Source organism: Stomoxys calcitrans, chromosome 1 (genome assembly GCF_963082655.1).
Source record: "Stomoxys calcitrans chromosome 1, idStoCalc2.1, whole genome shotgun sequence".
Lineage (NCBI taxonomy): Eukaryota > Metazoa > Arthropoda > Insecta > Diptera > Muscidae > Stomoxys > Stomoxys calcitrans.
The window spans coordinates 211,048,624-211,066,213 of record NC_081552.1 but is presented as its reverse complement, the minus strand read 5'-3'; the positions used below and the strand labels follow the sequence as shown (position 1 = coordinate 211,066,213).

Here is a 17,590-nt window from a genome sequence, read left to right as displayed (position 1 = left end):
ATGTTTATGACGTTCATATTGAACAAGAGTTTGCTCAGCAATGTCTAAAGGTAAGTTAAAAAATCTACATCCTAGTTGTTTGCCATATGAGATTTTGCAAATCATTACCGATAATTGGTGTAAAATATTTTAAAAACGCAATTAGCACCAAATACTTGACGGAAAGTCAGGTGTTTGGTGGAGCGGCTGCTCCAGGCTCCACTAGCCAACAGACGACCGGTCAGCAGGGGCCTTTGACGAAGAAACCTGGTTCGAGTCTCAAGGACAAGGCCGATCCATCTATTCTTTCTTCGCATGCCTATAATTTGCCAGGCCATCGGCCTTCCCCGGCAAGCCAATACGCTCTTTAGGAGGTTGGAATAATAGAAGACCCATCGCTCTCAGGTTTATTGAGAGGCTTGGTGCGAATGATCCTAAGACTCTCACTAATAGGGAGAGAGACTCCCTAAATTGAACTCGGGAATTCGCTGCACAGGCTACCCCAAAGACTACACGTCTAGATTCGGAAACTGCACCGCAGTCAGCCAAAAGGCTGCGGTCACCTGGAGGGCATCCCAGGCCTAAAAGAACTAGGGCGAACAACAGTAAGATGGGTCCAAGAACCTTTGCTAATGTCGCTAGGGACAGTTTGGTGATGGCAGTTGTCGACAAGGGAGAAGAACAGGGCTGCATACCTAAGAATAATTGGAGTAGGATAGTTAATGAACTGTCTTCAGTATACTCCGACGTCCTTGCGGAATTTCCTGGGTCTCCTCCAGTTTGTGACGATGCAGGCTGGTATCGAGGCCGATACAGACTAATTGCCTTCAATGCCGATCAATGCTCAATTGAAATGTATCGTTGTGCGCTAAAAAAGATTGGTGAGATCAGGCCAGGTGCAGCACTAGATTTAGTCGAGAAGGAAGATATTCCTTCTCGACCAATGGCACATGTTTGGATACCAAGGATTCCCTCAGATCCTGAAGCGATACTTGGAAGACTAAGGGAATGTAATGCCAATCTTTCAACCACCGACTGGAAGATTGGTAAAGAAGAACTATCGACCACATCGCTAAAGTCTGGCGGATTGCAGGAGACTGAAAATCCCCCTGCCACAATCGAGACAGGAAGGGATGGCATGGAAACGGGACCCGACAACCCCTATGCGGGTGAGTCACAAAGTTGGACTGGGCTCAAGCACGGAACTCAGAAAGTACTTCGACAGCAACAGTTAGTGAATCATCTAAGGAGAAATCGTCCACACCGCAAGTGCCCAGAGTCCTGAGAAAGAGTGGTTCCACAGCTTTCTCACCTGCCCCTGGATGCGTACGGAAGCTCATCATGACAAGATCTAACGAATCTTGTGAAGATGAACTCCTGGTGGAGTCAGAAGACGAGACTAACACAACAGTGGTGGAAGTTCTGAATCCTGACTATGATTCGGTTTCTACAGATAAATCTCCACCACTAAAGGTCCTCCTGATGGCAGGGCGATTTGACGTGGTTCTTATCCAGGAACCATGGGTGTGTAGAGGAATGGTTTGTGGACTAAGAATTCCGGGATTTAAACTACTCAAGGGTACGGACGAAAACGTCTAAGTAAGTCTGATGGCAGACTGCCACTTAAACCCTTACCTAACCTGCCATCAGACTCACATAGACGTTTTCGTCCATTGTGATACCACAGGAACGGAAGAAGAAAGATGCCTTCTAGTTCCTACTGTTGAACTATCCAGATCGCTTTAACTTGCGAATGTTCACATCCGCTAAACCAGGCAGATTCTCAAAGAAATTAGAACCTAAAGTGAAACTCCTTCTGACTGCTAGTGCGGGACACACACACAACAGATGTTCTATAGTCTCTTCTTCCTCGTCGTCCTTACAGACAACCTTCAGTCTGTCAGCATATTTAGATTAGGCCACATAGTTTTGGAATGCTCATAGCCCCCTCTTTGTGACCATCTATCTATGTAACTTGTGTTGCCAGGGATATCGTAGTTTCAATCGGTTCTATCAGAAATAATAGTGGTACAGTAATTTTTATCAAAAATCGGCTCAGGTGGGGTGTAATCCACGCTGCCTGAAACATCATTGTATCAAGGATAATACAGTGTCCTTAGCCGCCACATGACCAAAGAGAAAGCTCCCTTAGCCTCACGACAGTGGTCGCTGCAACTCGTCTAGCCACAATGTCCAGAGGCATAAGTTGTAGCATTAAATTCAGTGCATCAGATGGTGTCGCCCACAGTGAGGCTGTGAGGCCCACCGTAATAGGTCTAGAGGGCAAAATCTCCCTTAGCCTAAAGGCCTTAGATGTATTCTCCACGGAGCTAGAGAATTTCACCCAGGATTTGTTCTGAGCCTTTTCTCGGCTCGCCCTTATATATTCTTAGCTCAGCCTTATAGATGTCCCAATTGTGTGGTGCTCTTGTGGCTTTTGCTCTGTTGAAGAGTTTTCTGCAGTCCTTCCTTAGACCAACCAACTCTGGGGTCCACCATCGTGGTCGCTGTTTGCCCCTTGGCTAGGCTGACAAAAGCGAGTCATTCAGGGCCTTCGTGATTTGCTTGACCATAATGTCTATATCCTCCGCAGTTTCCTCTTCCTTTTCTGGTCTAGAAGTCAGAGACGTTCCGAATTTGTGGCGAAATTTATCCCAATCCTCGTTTCTTTAGTTTAGTTGGTTGAAGCTAATATAACGATGATCAGAGAAGCTGTGGTCATCCAACACTTCCCAGTCGCTTATATCTTCCGATACAAAGGTTATATTTAGTACCTCCAGTTACAGACACATGGTAATAAATGTCGAGACGAGTAGAGGGGACGCCAATTCAAAGTTTTCCTACTGAAAATTCAAATTTTGGTGGATTTTCGATGAAATTTTGAATTTTTTGACGGAGTCACGAATTAAGGCCCATTTCCCTCTAGGACGCATAGTTTAGGAGATACAGCCAATTTAAAATTTTCTTACTCAAAATTTGATGTTTGACGAATTGTCGATGAAATTTGAATATTTTGAGTCACGAATTAAGGCTCACTTCTCTCTAGGACGCATGGTTTAAGAGATAAGCCAATTAAAAGTTTTCCTACTAAAAATTCGAATTTTGATGGATTTTCGATGTAATTCTGAAATTTTTGACGGAGTCACGAATTAAGGCCCATTTCCCTCTAGGACGCATAGGAGATACAGCCAATTTAAAGTTTTCTTACTGAAAATTCGGTTTTTGATGGATTTTCGATGAAATTTTGAATTATTTGAGGGTGTAACGAATCAAGGCCCATTTCCCTCTAGGACGTATAGTTTAGGAGATATAGCCAATTTAAAGTTTTCTTTCTGAAAATTCGAATTTTGATGGATTTTCTATGAAATTTGGATTTTTTTGACGGAGTCACGAATTAAGGCCTATTCCCTCTAGGGCTCATAGTTTAGGAGATACAGCCAACTAAAAAGTTTTCTTTCTGAAAATTAATTTTTAATGGATTTTCGATTAAATTTTGAATTTTTTGAAGGAGTCACGAATTAAGGCCCATTTCCCTCTAGGACGCATAGGTTAGGAGATTCAGCCAACAAAAAAGTTTTCTTACTGAAAATTCGGTTTTTAATGGATTTTCTATGAAATTTGGGTTTTTTTGACGGAGTCACGAATTAAGGCCAATTTCCCTCTAGGGCTCATAGTTTAGGAGATTCAGCCAACTAAAAAGTTTTCTTACTGAAAATTCGGTTTTTAATGGATTTTCTATGAAATTTGGATTTTTTTGACGGAGTCACGAATTAAGGCCAATTTCCCTCTAGGGCTCATAGTTTAGAAGATACAACCAATTTAAAGTTTTATTACTGAAAATTCGGTTTTTGATAGATTTTCGATGAATTTTTGAATTTTTTGAGGGACTAACGAATTAAGGCCCATTTCACTCTAGGACGTATAGTTTAGGAAATACAGCCAATTTAAAATTTTCTTACTCAAAATTTGATGTTTGACGAATTGTCGATGAAATTTGAATATTTTGACGGAGTCACGAATTAAGGCTCACTTCTCTCTAGGACGCATGGTTTAAGAAATAAGCCAATCAAAAGTTTTCCTACTAAAAATTCGGTTTTTGATGGATTTTCGATGAAATTTCGAATTTTTTGACGTAGTCATGAATTAAGGCCCATTTCCCTCTAGGACGCATAGGTTAGCCATTTTAAAGTTTTCCTATCGAAAATTGAAATTTTGATGGATTTCGATGAAATTTTGAATTTTTTGACGGAGTCACGAATTAAGGTCCATTTACCTCTAGGACGCATAGTTTAGGAGATACAGGAAATTAAAAGTTTTCCTACTGAAAATTCGAATTTTGATGAATTTTCGATGAAATTTCTAATTTTTTGACGGAATCACGAATTAAGGCCCATTTTCCTCCAGGACGTATAGTTTGGGAGATACAGCCAATTTTAAGCTTCCCTACTGAAAATTCGGGTTTTTGATGGATTTTCGATGAAATTTTGAATTGTTTGTTGGAGTGTCGAATGTATGACTCATTTCCCCTTATGGCGCCTAGTTTAGGGGACACAGCCAATAGTCATACCTTATTGCATTTAAGAAAATTGTTTGTTTGTTACGCTTTACCAGCATTTCCACATAACAATTAAAAATTGATATGAAATTTTCTGTTCCTCATTACCAACACTGATTTGCATTTTTTGCCTTAACAGAAACACAGCACATTGTGGCACTTTAAATTCATTTGCTTCATGGCAATACCAATTAGTCTTAGTACGACCATCAACGTTCATTATGGACATTTTAAAAATCCTTTTCTTCTTATGTGGTGTGCTATCCTTGAGCGGCCTTCAGCTTAAACCACAAATATGGAAAGTTGGCTTTCCTAAACCACCGCGAACATTTGAACAAGCCATAATGGAATATTTTGAATCGAAAACTATTCGACTTAGCGTGGCCATTCATGTCGACTATACACATTGGTGGAAAATCTTTATAAGCTCTTACTTGGCAGAAGCTTTCAAGGAGAGGAATTCCATGAAAATCGAAGTATTTAGTGATGGGAAAACAAGAAAGTATCGACTTTATGAATACAATTTATGGTATGTGGATTCCTACAAAGCATTTCGGTAAGATACGAAAACAATTTCAAAAAAATTGTAATAAAGGGTGGCCTATCTACTCGATACAGTCCATCCGTTCGATCTACATAACTACTAGGAAGGTTTTTTTTGAGGGTACGACGCCCACCGCTCTCTTAGGGCCCAATTTGAATGTCAGAATCTTGCTCTAGCCCAAAATACTGAGTTTAATACTGACCTGATCAGTTTACATGTCCCCTTAATGGGGGTATTGTGGTAGGGCCTTCCCCCCAAGTCATAAAGAAAAGTGTCACACCATGTCTAGGTTGAAGGGCAGATGGTCTTCTACTCCAAAATACCTTTGGTCTTCTACTCCATATACTATTTGAATTGATTTATGTCTCGACCGCTCTATATAGGGCCTTCCCCTCAAGTAGGGCCTTCCCCTTAAGTCACAAAGAAATAGTGTCACACCATGTCTAGTTTGAATGGCAGATGTTGTTCTACTCCAAAATACGTTTTATTTGAATTGAATAATGTTTCAACTAATCTTTACGTCCCCTCAATTGGGGGATTGTGGTAGGGCCTTCCCCCCAAGAAAAAGTGCCACCCCATGTCTCTCTCTTATCACATCGTTTATTATTTCGCTAATGAATTTTTCCTTTTTAGCGCTCTTCTGCCAGACATTAATAACCAATTTGTTGAGACAATGGGTCAATACATGGTGGTCATGGAAACCGCTAAACATTTAAACAAAAGCCAAGAGCTACAGCAAATCGTTCAAAAGGCCTTCAGACGCAATATCGTCAATATAGCAATAGCCATATACGAAGGAAATTTTACCTTTCATCTCTACCACTATGGCCTTTTCCACTCACAAAAGTGTCGACAAGTTGTTCTGGAACAATTTAATAAATTCCAGTATGGACAATTCACCAAAGGGGATCTGTTTCCCTATAAATTTCACAATTTTAAGCAATGTCCCATTGACTTCTATATGCGTGCTGCTCAGCCTTTCTTTGGTTACAGCCTAAGCAATGATCATACGAAAATCGAAAATTTTTGGGGACTAGAGGCCATGATTTTAACAACTATGGCTGATAAGTTAAATTTTGAATTGCACCTGGAACAGACTGTGCAACAGGCTGTGGGCAATGTCTTTGAGAATGGCACACTAGTGGGTCCCTTCAAGTCGCTGCTAGAGAAAAAATTTGACATCCTCATGGGCTATTATCATTTTCCTGCAAGATCCCGTTACTTTGCTGTCAGCAGATCCTACTTCCTTACACCGACAGTGGTGGTCATACGAAAACGTGGCCAGGACCTTGTAGAAGGCCACTGGCTATTGGCCCCCTTTCACACAAACACTTGGTTGGTCATCGTTGCGACTATGGCCTTTGGCATGGTCACATACCATTTGATGTGTTCGCTGGTGAAGCCTATTTCGAGCATTCAGTTGACTTGGTTGGATGTTTTTGGTTTGACCTTGGGCAGCGCCCGCAACATACGCTCTATTTTACTTGGTACCAACATAGCCATTTTTTTGTGGAATCTCGGATTTCTGATTGTATGTGCCACATTCGGAGGCAAACTTTACGATGCCTTCAATAGAAAACCCTCCATGCAGCAAATAACCATAGCACGGCTGATAGCCCTTAATTACACGTTTTTGACTAAAAACATCTATAGTGACGATTTGATGCGAGCGCTGCAAATACCTTTACAGCAAATCATCTACACCGATTTCGTTTATGACGATGAAGCTTTTGAGCTACTGTTGCAGGATCCCCGCCCTGTGGCTTTATTTGCCAACTACTGGCAATTCCAGGCTTTTGTTGCCTTACACCGTCTCTATGATGAATTCGATATGGTACCCCGAGTTGTGGTTCTCAATCAAATTTGTGCCTATCTTCGTCCCCAGTCCTATTTGATAGAGCCTTATAATCGCATTCTAAAATCTCTACAATTCGGAGGAATTTTGCAAAAATGGATGAGAGAAATAACGGGATATATTGGGAGTCCGAAAGAAATGCAGATAGTATCGAGGCGTAAAACGAATCGGGAACCACAACAACTTTCCTTGGCACAATTGCGCATTGTGTTCTTGGGTCTGATCATAGCAAATGCATTGAATTTTGCTGTGTTTGTGGGCGAAGTTATGGTGAAGAGAATCCACAAGAAAAAGTCTTAAGTTAAACGATAATTTCTCACATATTTAATAAAATGTTGAATGTTCTTCTTATATATAAAAATGAAATTGTTCCGCTTTGTTTGTTTGTCTGTTCCGTATAGATTCAAAAAAGGCCGAACCGATATTCACGAATTGTTCACAGATTGAAGAGTTGGAGCCCCCGTTGAAAATAGGGTACTACATTTTTTGATATCCGAAGAGGGGGCGGACCCTCCCCCTTACCCCAATTTTCAAAAATGCCATATCTCGGAGATACGTGCACCGATTTAAGCGAAATTTTGTATGTCACCTTATGGTACCCCAAAAACACGAAATTGATATACAATTTTTGGGTCCAAAAACCTGGGGGGACGCCCCATCCCAATCCCACGCGGGCGGACATCTTTACCGATTGGGACAATATGGATATCAAATGAAAGGTATTTAAGAGTAGAGTACGATCTTGATACAAAAATTTCGCCCAAAGAGTTCGAGGGGGTCCCCACCCCCCAAAAAACCCCCAACAGGTCTCCTTTACCGCTTTGGGCAATATGGGTATCAACTGAAAGGGGTATTTAAAAGTAGATTACAAATCCGACATAAAAATTTATTCCTTGGTGTCTGAGGGGCCTCACCAACCCCCAAATGTTTTGAATTCGGCACAGTGATCCTCAACACATGTGCCGAATATGCCGAAGATCGGTTTTTATTTGTATTTTATTTGGTTTTATTATTAACCAGTTTCGCTGATATTTGGTACAATGAGTTTTATTAGACCCCTACACATTTTTTCCGAATATAGAGCAGGTCGGAACATATTTGAATATCTCCGATCTCCCGATTAACGGTTTTGTACCGACTGTATGGGCGGGTGGTTTTGTTTTATACCGAAAGCGGGAAAACCGAGCCATTCTCTACCCAACCACTATAGGCCAATAAGCCTCTCCTTCATCCTTCATTTCGAAGACTTTGAAGAAAATAATTGACATATGTATTGGCGTCCGTATCGACCCTTTATTGGTATGCGGCTAGTGATGGTGCCCCTCGATGCGCTGATTGGCTACATCGAGGGGAATTTGGGTGTGTGCGACTTCACTTTGGCGGTCTTCTTGGACATAGAAGGAGCTTTTGTTGTCGCCCATACATGGCACTCTGATGGACATGAAGGTCCCTCTTTTGACAAATTGGGTTGATACGACGCTAAAAGACCGTAATATCAACGCATCACTAGCAGACGGCTCCATGAGGAAGAATCTGACCATAGGAACTCCATAAGGAGCTGATTTATCTCCTCTATTTTGGCTTTTGGGGATCAATGGCAATCTGAGATCTTTCGAGAGAAAGAGAGGGTGAAGGTTGTTGCCTACACCGACGATGTCTTCATTATGATCCGTTTCCTCTCTACCATTGCGGACCTCGTTCAAGGTGCTTTGCGGAAACTGTCCGGTTGGGGAAGGGCCAATGGGCTTGGCATAAATCTTAGAAGGTCTGATCCAGTCCTTTTCACCAGGAGAAGGAAGGTGGGTGTTTTCAAGGGACCTGTCCTGGATGGAGTGGAGCTACCGCTCTCTTTGAAGGCCGAATACTGGTCGTGATTCTTGACCAGAAACCAAGTTGGAGAAGAAACATCGAAGGGTCATAAGGGGACTGAATGCGCTCTACTCCTAAAGTTCTAAATGGGAAGAGGCAACTGGAGCAGAAGTCTTCATTGAAAGGTTTGGAATCAGGGAATCTTATAGACTGCTAAATGGGTGCAGCGTCTTTCAGGCGGAGGTCTTCGCAATCCTGATGGCACAGGACATGATTTTGATGTGGAAGCGGCGGGCCAATCGAACCGCAATGATATACGCGGATAGTCAGACGCTGAAGAAGCTAAGAGCTTCTTTGGAACCTTGGAAAAAGCTATCTCTGCTGGGTCCCAGGCCAGCAAGATGTGGCGGAGAACGAGCCGATCAGAAATAAAGGGTGATTTTTCTAGAGCCATAGGAAAGTTTTTCAAAAAAAAAAATAACGGGAAATTTAGGAAAATGCATGAAATTTTTATTTGAATCGATAGTATGATAGTTAATGTTTGAAGATTTTTTCATGGAAACGTTGACCGTGACTGCGCCTCAAGTGGTCCATCCGTTTAGTCCAATTTTTCCAACATTTCGGCTGTTATCTCATGAATAAATGCTTCAATGTTGTCGTCCAATGCGTCAATTGAAGCGGACCTAACTGTATAGACATGAGCTTTAACATAGCCCCACAAAAAATACTCTAAAGGCGTTAAATTGCGCGTTCTAGGCGGCCAATCTTTGAAGAAGTACGATCCAATGAAGCCACCAGCCCATGAACCGCACCACACTGTGACTTTTTCTGTGCATTGGTAGCTCTTGTAATGCTTCTGGCTAATCTTCAATTCAAAATCGACATTTCTAATTTCTGCTTATTAACGTACCCACTGAGCCAAAAATTAGCTTCGTCGCTGAAGAAGAAGAAGCACGCGTTGAACTTTCTTACCAGAACACACATTTTGATAATAAAATTCAATAATTTGCAAGCGTTGTTTGTTTGTAAGACGATTCATGAAACCAAACACGAAATGTGCGTGATTCTGCTACGGAATCATTGAGACCTCCACTGTGCCATGCCTTCTAAAGTCACTGCGCGAATAAGGCGTGGGCTGTGCTATAGGCTATAGGGAAACAGAATCCCTGTGGCCGAGTATTTCGCGAAACAGGAAGTCTCCTATCCTGGAGCTGAGAAAGAATGACTTAGGACTGCTTATAGGATTCCAGACTGGTCATTGCATCGTCAGGTCTTGACGTCGCGCTGGGTGTATGGAGAGGCAGACTTCTGCAAGATGTGCAGTGGGAAGTTGGAAACGGTCGAGCACCTGTTTTGTCACTGTCCCGCAATTGCGAGAAGAGAACATAGGATAATGGGTGAACACCTCTTTTCGAGACTGGATTCCCTACAGGCTCTTAGCCCTGCTGTTATTAGTGAGCTCTGTAGAGGCCTGAATTGGCTGACTGCATCATACTCTCGAAAGTGAGTTTTTATACCTTACCCTAAACCTACACCATAATACAGGGTATTAAAACTTAGTGAATTTGTTTGTAACACCCAGAAGGAAGGGAGATAGACCCATTGATAAGTATACCGATCGACTCAGATTTGGATATAGCTCCCATATATAGGGTGATTTTTTTGAGGTTAGGATTTTCATGCATTAGTATTTGACAGATCACGTGGGATTTCAGACATGGTGTTAAAGAGAAAGATGCTCAGTATGCTTTGACATTTCATCATGAATAGACTTACTAACGAGCAACGCTTGCAAATCATTGAATTTTATTACCAAATGTGGTTCGAAATGTGTTCAAATTTTGACAAATTTTGTTCAGCGATGAGGCTCATTTCTGGTTGAATGGCTACGTAAATAAGCAAAATTGCCGCATTTGGAGTGAAGAGCAACCAGAAGCCGTTCAAGAACTGCCCATGCATCCCGAAAAATGCACTGTTTGGTGTGGTTTGTACGCTGGTGGAATCATTGGACCGTATTTTTTCAAAGATGCTGGTGGACGCAACGTTACGGTGAATGAACACATTTCGAACCGAACACTGATTTTGGTAATAAAATTCAATGATTTGCAAGCGTTGCTCGTTAGTAAGTCTATTCATGATGAAATGTCAAAGCATACTGAGCATCTTTCTCTTTGACACCATGTCTGAAATCCCACGTGATCTGTCAAATACTAATGCATGAAAATCCTAACCTCAAAAAAATCACCCTCTACAAGTTCGTCCGATTTGAACTAAAATTGCAATTATATCGAAATTTGTTAACCGATTCTCACGAAATTTTGCACAAGGAATTATATTATGAGTATCGACATTGTTGGAGAATTTCATGGAAATCGGCTAAGATTTGGATATAGCTCCCATATATATGTTCGTCCGATTTGGGCTAAAATTGCAATTATATCGACATTTGTAAACCGATTATCACGAAAGTTTTCACGAGGGTTTCCCTTTTAAGTCTCGACGTTATTGGTGAATTTCATAGAAATCGGCTCTGATTTAGATATAGCTCCCATATATATGTTCGTCCGATTTGGACTAAAATTGCAATTATATCGAAATTTGTAAACCGATTATCACGAAAATTTTCACGAGGGTTCCTCTTATAAGTCTCGGTAGTTTTGGCGAATTTCATAGAAATGGGTTCAGTTTCAGATATAACTCCCATATATATGTTCGTCCGATTTGGACTAAAATTGCAATTATATCGTCATTTGTAAACCGATTCTCACGAAATTTTGCACGAGGGTTTCTCTTATAAATCTCGATATTTTTGGTGTATTTCATAGAAATCGGTTCAGTTTCAGATATAACTCCCATATATATGTTCGTCCGATTTGGGCTAAAATTGCAATTATATCGTCATTTGTAAACTGATTCTCACGAAATTTTGCACGAGGGATTTTCTTAGAAGTTTCGACATTATTGGTGAATTTCATAGAAATCGGTTCAGTTTTAGATATAGCTCCCATATATATGTTCGTCCGATTTGGACTAAAATTGCAATTATATCGACATTTGTAAACCGATTCTCACGAAATTTTGCACGAGGGTTCCTCTTATAAGTCTCGGTAGTTTTGACGAATTTCATAGAAATCGGTTCAGTTTTAGATATAGCTCCCATATATATGTTCGTCCGATTTGGGCTAAAATTGCAATTATATCGTCATTTGTAAACCGATTTTCACGAAATTTTGCACGAGGGATTTTCTTAGAAGTTTCGACATTATTGGTGAATTTCATAGAAATCGGTTCAGTTTTAGATATAGCTCCCATATAAATGTTCGTCCGATTTGGACTAAAATTGCAATTATATCGACATTTGTAAACCGATTCTCACAAAATTTTGGTGAATTTCATAGGAAGCGGTTCAGTTTTAGTTATAGCTCCCATATATATTTTCGTTCGATTTTGAATAATACTCAATACTTTAGAAATTTGTTAACCGATCTTCACTAAATTTGGCATGAAGGTTTCTCTTATAACTCTTCTGATGACTGATTCATAGAAATTTGTTCAGTTTTAGATATATAGCTCCCATATAATATGCATCTCCCGATTTTCACTTTAAGGCCTTTGCTAACCCATTTATTAATCGATCTTCTGAAAAAAATCAAATTTAAGCAAATTTTAAATTCGACGACTTGGCGTGCATATCCAATGTGGTGTAGGGTATCAATGTGGTGTAGAGTATCAATGCGGTGTAGGGTATCGACTTAATCCCGTCCTTACTTTTTTTCTTGTCTTGTGCGTTTATTTCGTTTTTCTGTCGTTATTTTCTCTCTGTATCATTCTGTGGTGTATGTGTATCTACTTTTTTCTTCATCTACTTCTCTTCTACCTACTTCTATGGTGAACACAGTGGATCTACAGACTGCGAGTGAAGTGGCTAGTAATCGCGGTTTCTAGTCGGGTGCCCTCCAACCTAACCTTACCTACGGTTTTAAACTCATATAAGGCCAATTTGCAGGCCACCATAGCGCAGAGGTTAGTATGGCCGCATATGACACTGAACACTTGGATTCGAATCCTGGCGAGAACTTCAGAAAAATTGTTCAACGGTGGTTATCCCCTCCTGATGCTGGCGGCATTTGTGAGGCACTCTGCCATTTGAAAAATGGTATGTCAGCCATGTAAAAACTTTGAAAAAAAAAAAAATTTTTTTTTTGGTTTCGTCCAAAAAACAACACCGATTACCCAGCCCTTATTGTAGCTGTTGCGAGGTAATTTTGAAGAAATCTTCTACGATTTCTTTCAATGTGGTCAACTGGCAGGTCATTCTCCTAGAAAATGTTCTTGGTGATGCCACCTGTGAATGCTGTTTCTGTAGTTATGACAATATTCGAATGTCCATCTTATGCGGGCTGTTTAGGAAATGCCTTTTCATTTTGCCACAGTTCAACGAATGCCAGTCCATCCATGTCTTCCATCTACAACTTTCCCACCCCATTGAAACGCTTTCATTAGTTGTACAACTTTTCTGAACACTTTTAAGTTTTTCGTTTTTTTATTTTTATTCAAATTTTCATTTCATAACTATTGCTTGGTGTAAATTGAAATAAAATATCTTCAAATAGCTCTTTTTGTATATTTAAATTTTTTATCTTCCTTTTCTTCTCTATAATTTTGGTTTTTTTGTTAGCTTTTGTATATTTTTAAATCGGCCTTTTTTCTTTGTTAATTGAGTTTTTTCCTTTTTGGGTTTAATATCATACGGCATTGCAATACTTATGTAAAATTTATGTTTTTTTTTTTAATAAAATCCTTTTTTTTTGTTATTATAATTGAATATAATTGATAATAACATTCAAAATCATATGTTTCAAATCGATGTTCAAAGTTTTGTAATTGATTTTTGTCAAAATTTTATCAACTAAATGCAGGGTTGGAATGTATGAATTTGAAATAATAATTCCTAAGTTCGGCCAGACCGAATCTTATATACCCTCCACCATGGATAGCATTTGCAAAGAATAATGAATAAGAACTGTTATGCTATTGGGGCTATATCAAATTGTAGGCCGATCCGGACCATAAATGAATTCAATGCTAAACATTGTAGAAGTCATTGTGAAATATTTCAGTCCATTCGGATAAGAATTGCACCTTGTAGGGGCTCAAGAAGCAAAATCGGAAGATCGGTTTACATGGGAGCTGTATCAAGCTATAGATCTATTCAGACCATATTTAACATGTATGTTGCAGGTCATGGGAGAAGCCTATGTTTAAAATTTCAGCCAAATTGGATAATAACTGCGCCATCTAGAGGCGCCATATCGGTTTATATGGCAGCTATATCAGGTTAGCTATTGATTTGCACCATACTTAGCACAGTTTTTTGGAAGTCATAGCAAAACACCTCATGCAAAATTTCAGCCAAATCGAATGAGAATTGCGCCCTCTAGCGGCTCAAGAAGTCAAGATCCAAGATCGGCTTATATGGCAGCTACACCAGGTTAATATCCGATTTAAATCGTACTTAGCATAGTGATTGGAAGTGACACCAAAACACCACAGCCAAATCGGATGAGAATTGCGCCCTCTAGAGGCTCAAGATGTTAAGACCCAAGATCGCTTTATATGGCAGCTATATCAAAACATGGACCGATTTGGCCCATGTACAATCCCAAGCGACCTACACTAATAAAAAATATTTGTGCAAAACTTCAAGCGTCTAGCTTTACTCCTTCGAAAGTTAGCGTGCTTTCGACAGACAGACGGACGGACATGGCTAGATGGACATAAAATGTCATGACGATCAAGAATATATATACTTTATACATACACAATGACAAAATTAGTATACCCCCATCCTATAGTGGAGGGTATAAAAAAATTGATTTAGTCGAAACGGGGCGGATTTTGGTAACAGCTCCGCTCCGGGTTTAGAAAATTTCGCTCCCGCTCCGGCAGAAATAGGTCTACTCCGCTCCGCTCCGAATCCCTGATACGAACATAGAAACATACGAAAAGATATTGATTTTTTACCGTAGTACATATGGGACATAATGTAAACAAAAATTCTGCACCCTCTTTCCTCTACTTGTCTTAATTCTCCGCCAACTATTTCATTTATTAAGTGCATAATATGGACACATAATTAGTTACTTGGGCTCCTTTTAATGTTTACTTCAATGTTTAAATATTTAACCGTTGCGAACATATTAAACCGCAAACGTCATTGTCCATAAGCTACTGACTGACCTTCATGGCAAAGAACACCAAATAGGGCCACACGCATCACACCACTACACACCCGCATCACAATATTGACCTCTTTTAGCATACTTTTTCTCTCGCACTCTCACCACTCATACTCCCACCTATGGCTTTACATTCACACAAATAACGGATGCTTCAGTAAAATGCAACAACAATTTGCTGTTTTAATGCTACTTCTTCTTTTATTGAAAATTAATTCCTCATCTTATTTTCGGAAAATTAATTTTAATAAATCTCTGGGAAAATATCTTTCGATTGATGCCAATTTCATTAAAATGCATTCAGCGGTTTGGCCGTAATATGTACCACGAACTAGCTTTTAATAAAAAAACCCACCTACATGCGACTTCTAGTTATAAAATTGTTTATATTGTTGTGAAGGCTCGCAAAACATAGCCAAACAACAAATATGCAAATGTCTCGCACGCCAAAGCCGTGCCTTAAGGAATTCGCTGACCTGTATGCCAATTAGGGCCACGCACATCACACCCCCACAATACCCTCATCTAAATAGTGATACTATTTCTCTAGCACAATTTGTTTCTCTTGCTCTCACTTTTAATCCTCTCACCTATGGCTTTGCAGTTACATCAGCGATCATGGGCACACTACACTTTTGAAAAGACCAAACTGTGTTTGTGTGAGTATCAACAAACATCAATTAAATCTGCCGAACGAAGCAACACGAAGTTGTTTACACTATACATGTGCGTCATTCCTATGCCCGTGGACATATGTACGGATGTGTATGCTGCCCATCTATGATTTATACCCATAACGAATGCTTGTTTTTGTTCACCCTTAGGCCAGTACCGGGTGGAGACTGGATAAACGAATATTTTAAGGGAAAGGTGGTTAAATTGTGGGTATCATTTATGAGGGCATGGTACAGGGGACTATCGGTGACCACAACAAACAACCTATGACGGATGTTAACTGAGGAGTAGAACAGGCAAAATATCGATAGCACTATCAATACTTTCGATATTGTATTTTTTTGTTTGAATATCGATTGATATTTTTCCTAACAATACTATCTCGGCATCGACCTTGTCGAACTTTGGATACCTACCACTTCGGATATATGTTAACCTGCTTTGGTCATATTAGGGTGAAAAATTCATCATTCATGAACCCATAGCAGTTATATCCAAATATAGACCAAATTACCCAAAATTATATGGGAGCAATATCTAATTTTAAACCGATTTCGAGCACCTCAGATAATGTGGTACTCGTCGAGAAAAGCGTTGTGCAAAATTTTGGCAAGATATGTCAAAAAATGCGCTTGCAGTGGCTCTAGAAATGAAAATCGGGCGATATACATATATGACAGCTATATCTAAATCTGAACCGATTTATATGAAATTCACTATGTAGTCCAGAGTCATAAGAAAATCCTTTCTGCCAAATTTAGAGAGAATCGATCAACAAATGAGCGTTTTATTGTAATATTTCTCAAAATCGGACCGGATCGGCGGCGGACCCTCCCCCTTACCCAAAAATAAAAGTGGACCGATCGGGACAGTATGGGATTCAAATGAAAGATATTCAAGAGTAGAGTACGAATTTCATAATAAAAGTTGGGTTCAAGTACCTGGGAGGCCGCCCCAGCCGCAAAACCCCTTAAAATACGTTTATTTGACGATCATAACAATATGGGTCTCAATTGAAAGGTTTTCGGGAATAGGTTACGAATACGGTCAGGAAATTGGAATAGGCTTTATAATTTATTGATAACGTAAGGGGGCGGACCCTCGACCGTTACCCCAAAAACTCTACCCAAAATCAAAAGTGGACCGATAAGGATAATATGGCTATCAGATGAAAAGTATGCGGGGGTAGATATCGAATCTGACATACACATAGGGGGTCACCCCACCCCCACAAAAATGCCCAAAATGGGCACATTAGCCAACAACGGATATATTGGCAGATACAGTTAGCAATCCCATGGCAGCCTGTTGTTCGTACCGGATTGACCCGATGGATTCCTTCATCGGCAAGGGCTGCCGCCTCAGTGTACAACACTGCTACAACAACAACAACAACAGATATATTGGACTTGGTTTGTTTGTACCGTATGCCGACTGAAAAACGGCAGAACCGATTTTCACGAAATTTTCGCATATTGTGTAGGTTGGTCGGGAAGGAAACAAAGGCTATATAATTTTTGGGTATCGGAAGGGGGACGGACCCTCCACCTTAGACTAAAAACACAACCCAAAAACAGAAGTGGACCGATCGGGATAATATAGGTATCAAATGAGTCTTAAGTACCGCCCCAATCCCAAACAGACATATTGGACGTTCATGTCAATATGGGCCTCGAATAAAAGGTATTTGGGTGTAGATTCCGAATATGACATACAAAATCAGATCGAAGTATAGGGGGTCACCCTACCGCCCAAAAATGCATTAAATGGGCCTATGACCCATCATGACTATATGGGACTCGGTTTTTTTTTGTTTGTTTCGTAGAATCAAACAACGGCTAAACAGATTTTCTTAAAATTTTCAAAAATTGTGTAAGTTTGTCTGGAAGGAAACATAGGCTATATAATTTTTAGATATTCGATGAGAGCGCCCC

General features: G+C 40.1%; 2 protein-coding genes across 2 annotated transcripts in view; both read left to right on the top strand.

The window, feature by feature from the left end:
• Nucleotides 1–11: 11 nt before the first annotated feature.
• Nucleotides 12–17,590, top strand: part of LOC106092952 (capon-like protein) — a 977,840-nt gene continuing 960,261 nt past the window's right edge. Inside the window, exon 1 of the mRNA XM_059361274.1 lies at nt 12–50. The gene's annotated coding sequence lies outside the window, so the exon portion shown is untranslated. The remainder of the gene's footprint in view (nt 51–17,590) is intronic.
• On the top strand, nt 41–7,233 carry LOC106085966 (uncharacterized). Its single transcript, XM_013250458.2, has 3 exons — nt 41–50; nt 4,730–5,090; nt 5,712–7,233. The coding sequence occupies exons 1-3, from the start codon at nt 41–43 to the stop codon at nt 7,231–7,233; spliced, it is 1,893 nt and encodes a 630-aa protein (XP_013105912.2).

What these genes read in the sequence shown, in the direction of transcription:
- LOC106085966 (XM_013250458.2), top strand. An exon ending in GATTCCTACAAAGCATTTCG is followed by an intron (nt 5,091 to 5,711) that starts GTAAGATACGAA and finishes TTTCCTTTTTAG; the next exon opens with CGCTCTTCTGCCAGACATTA.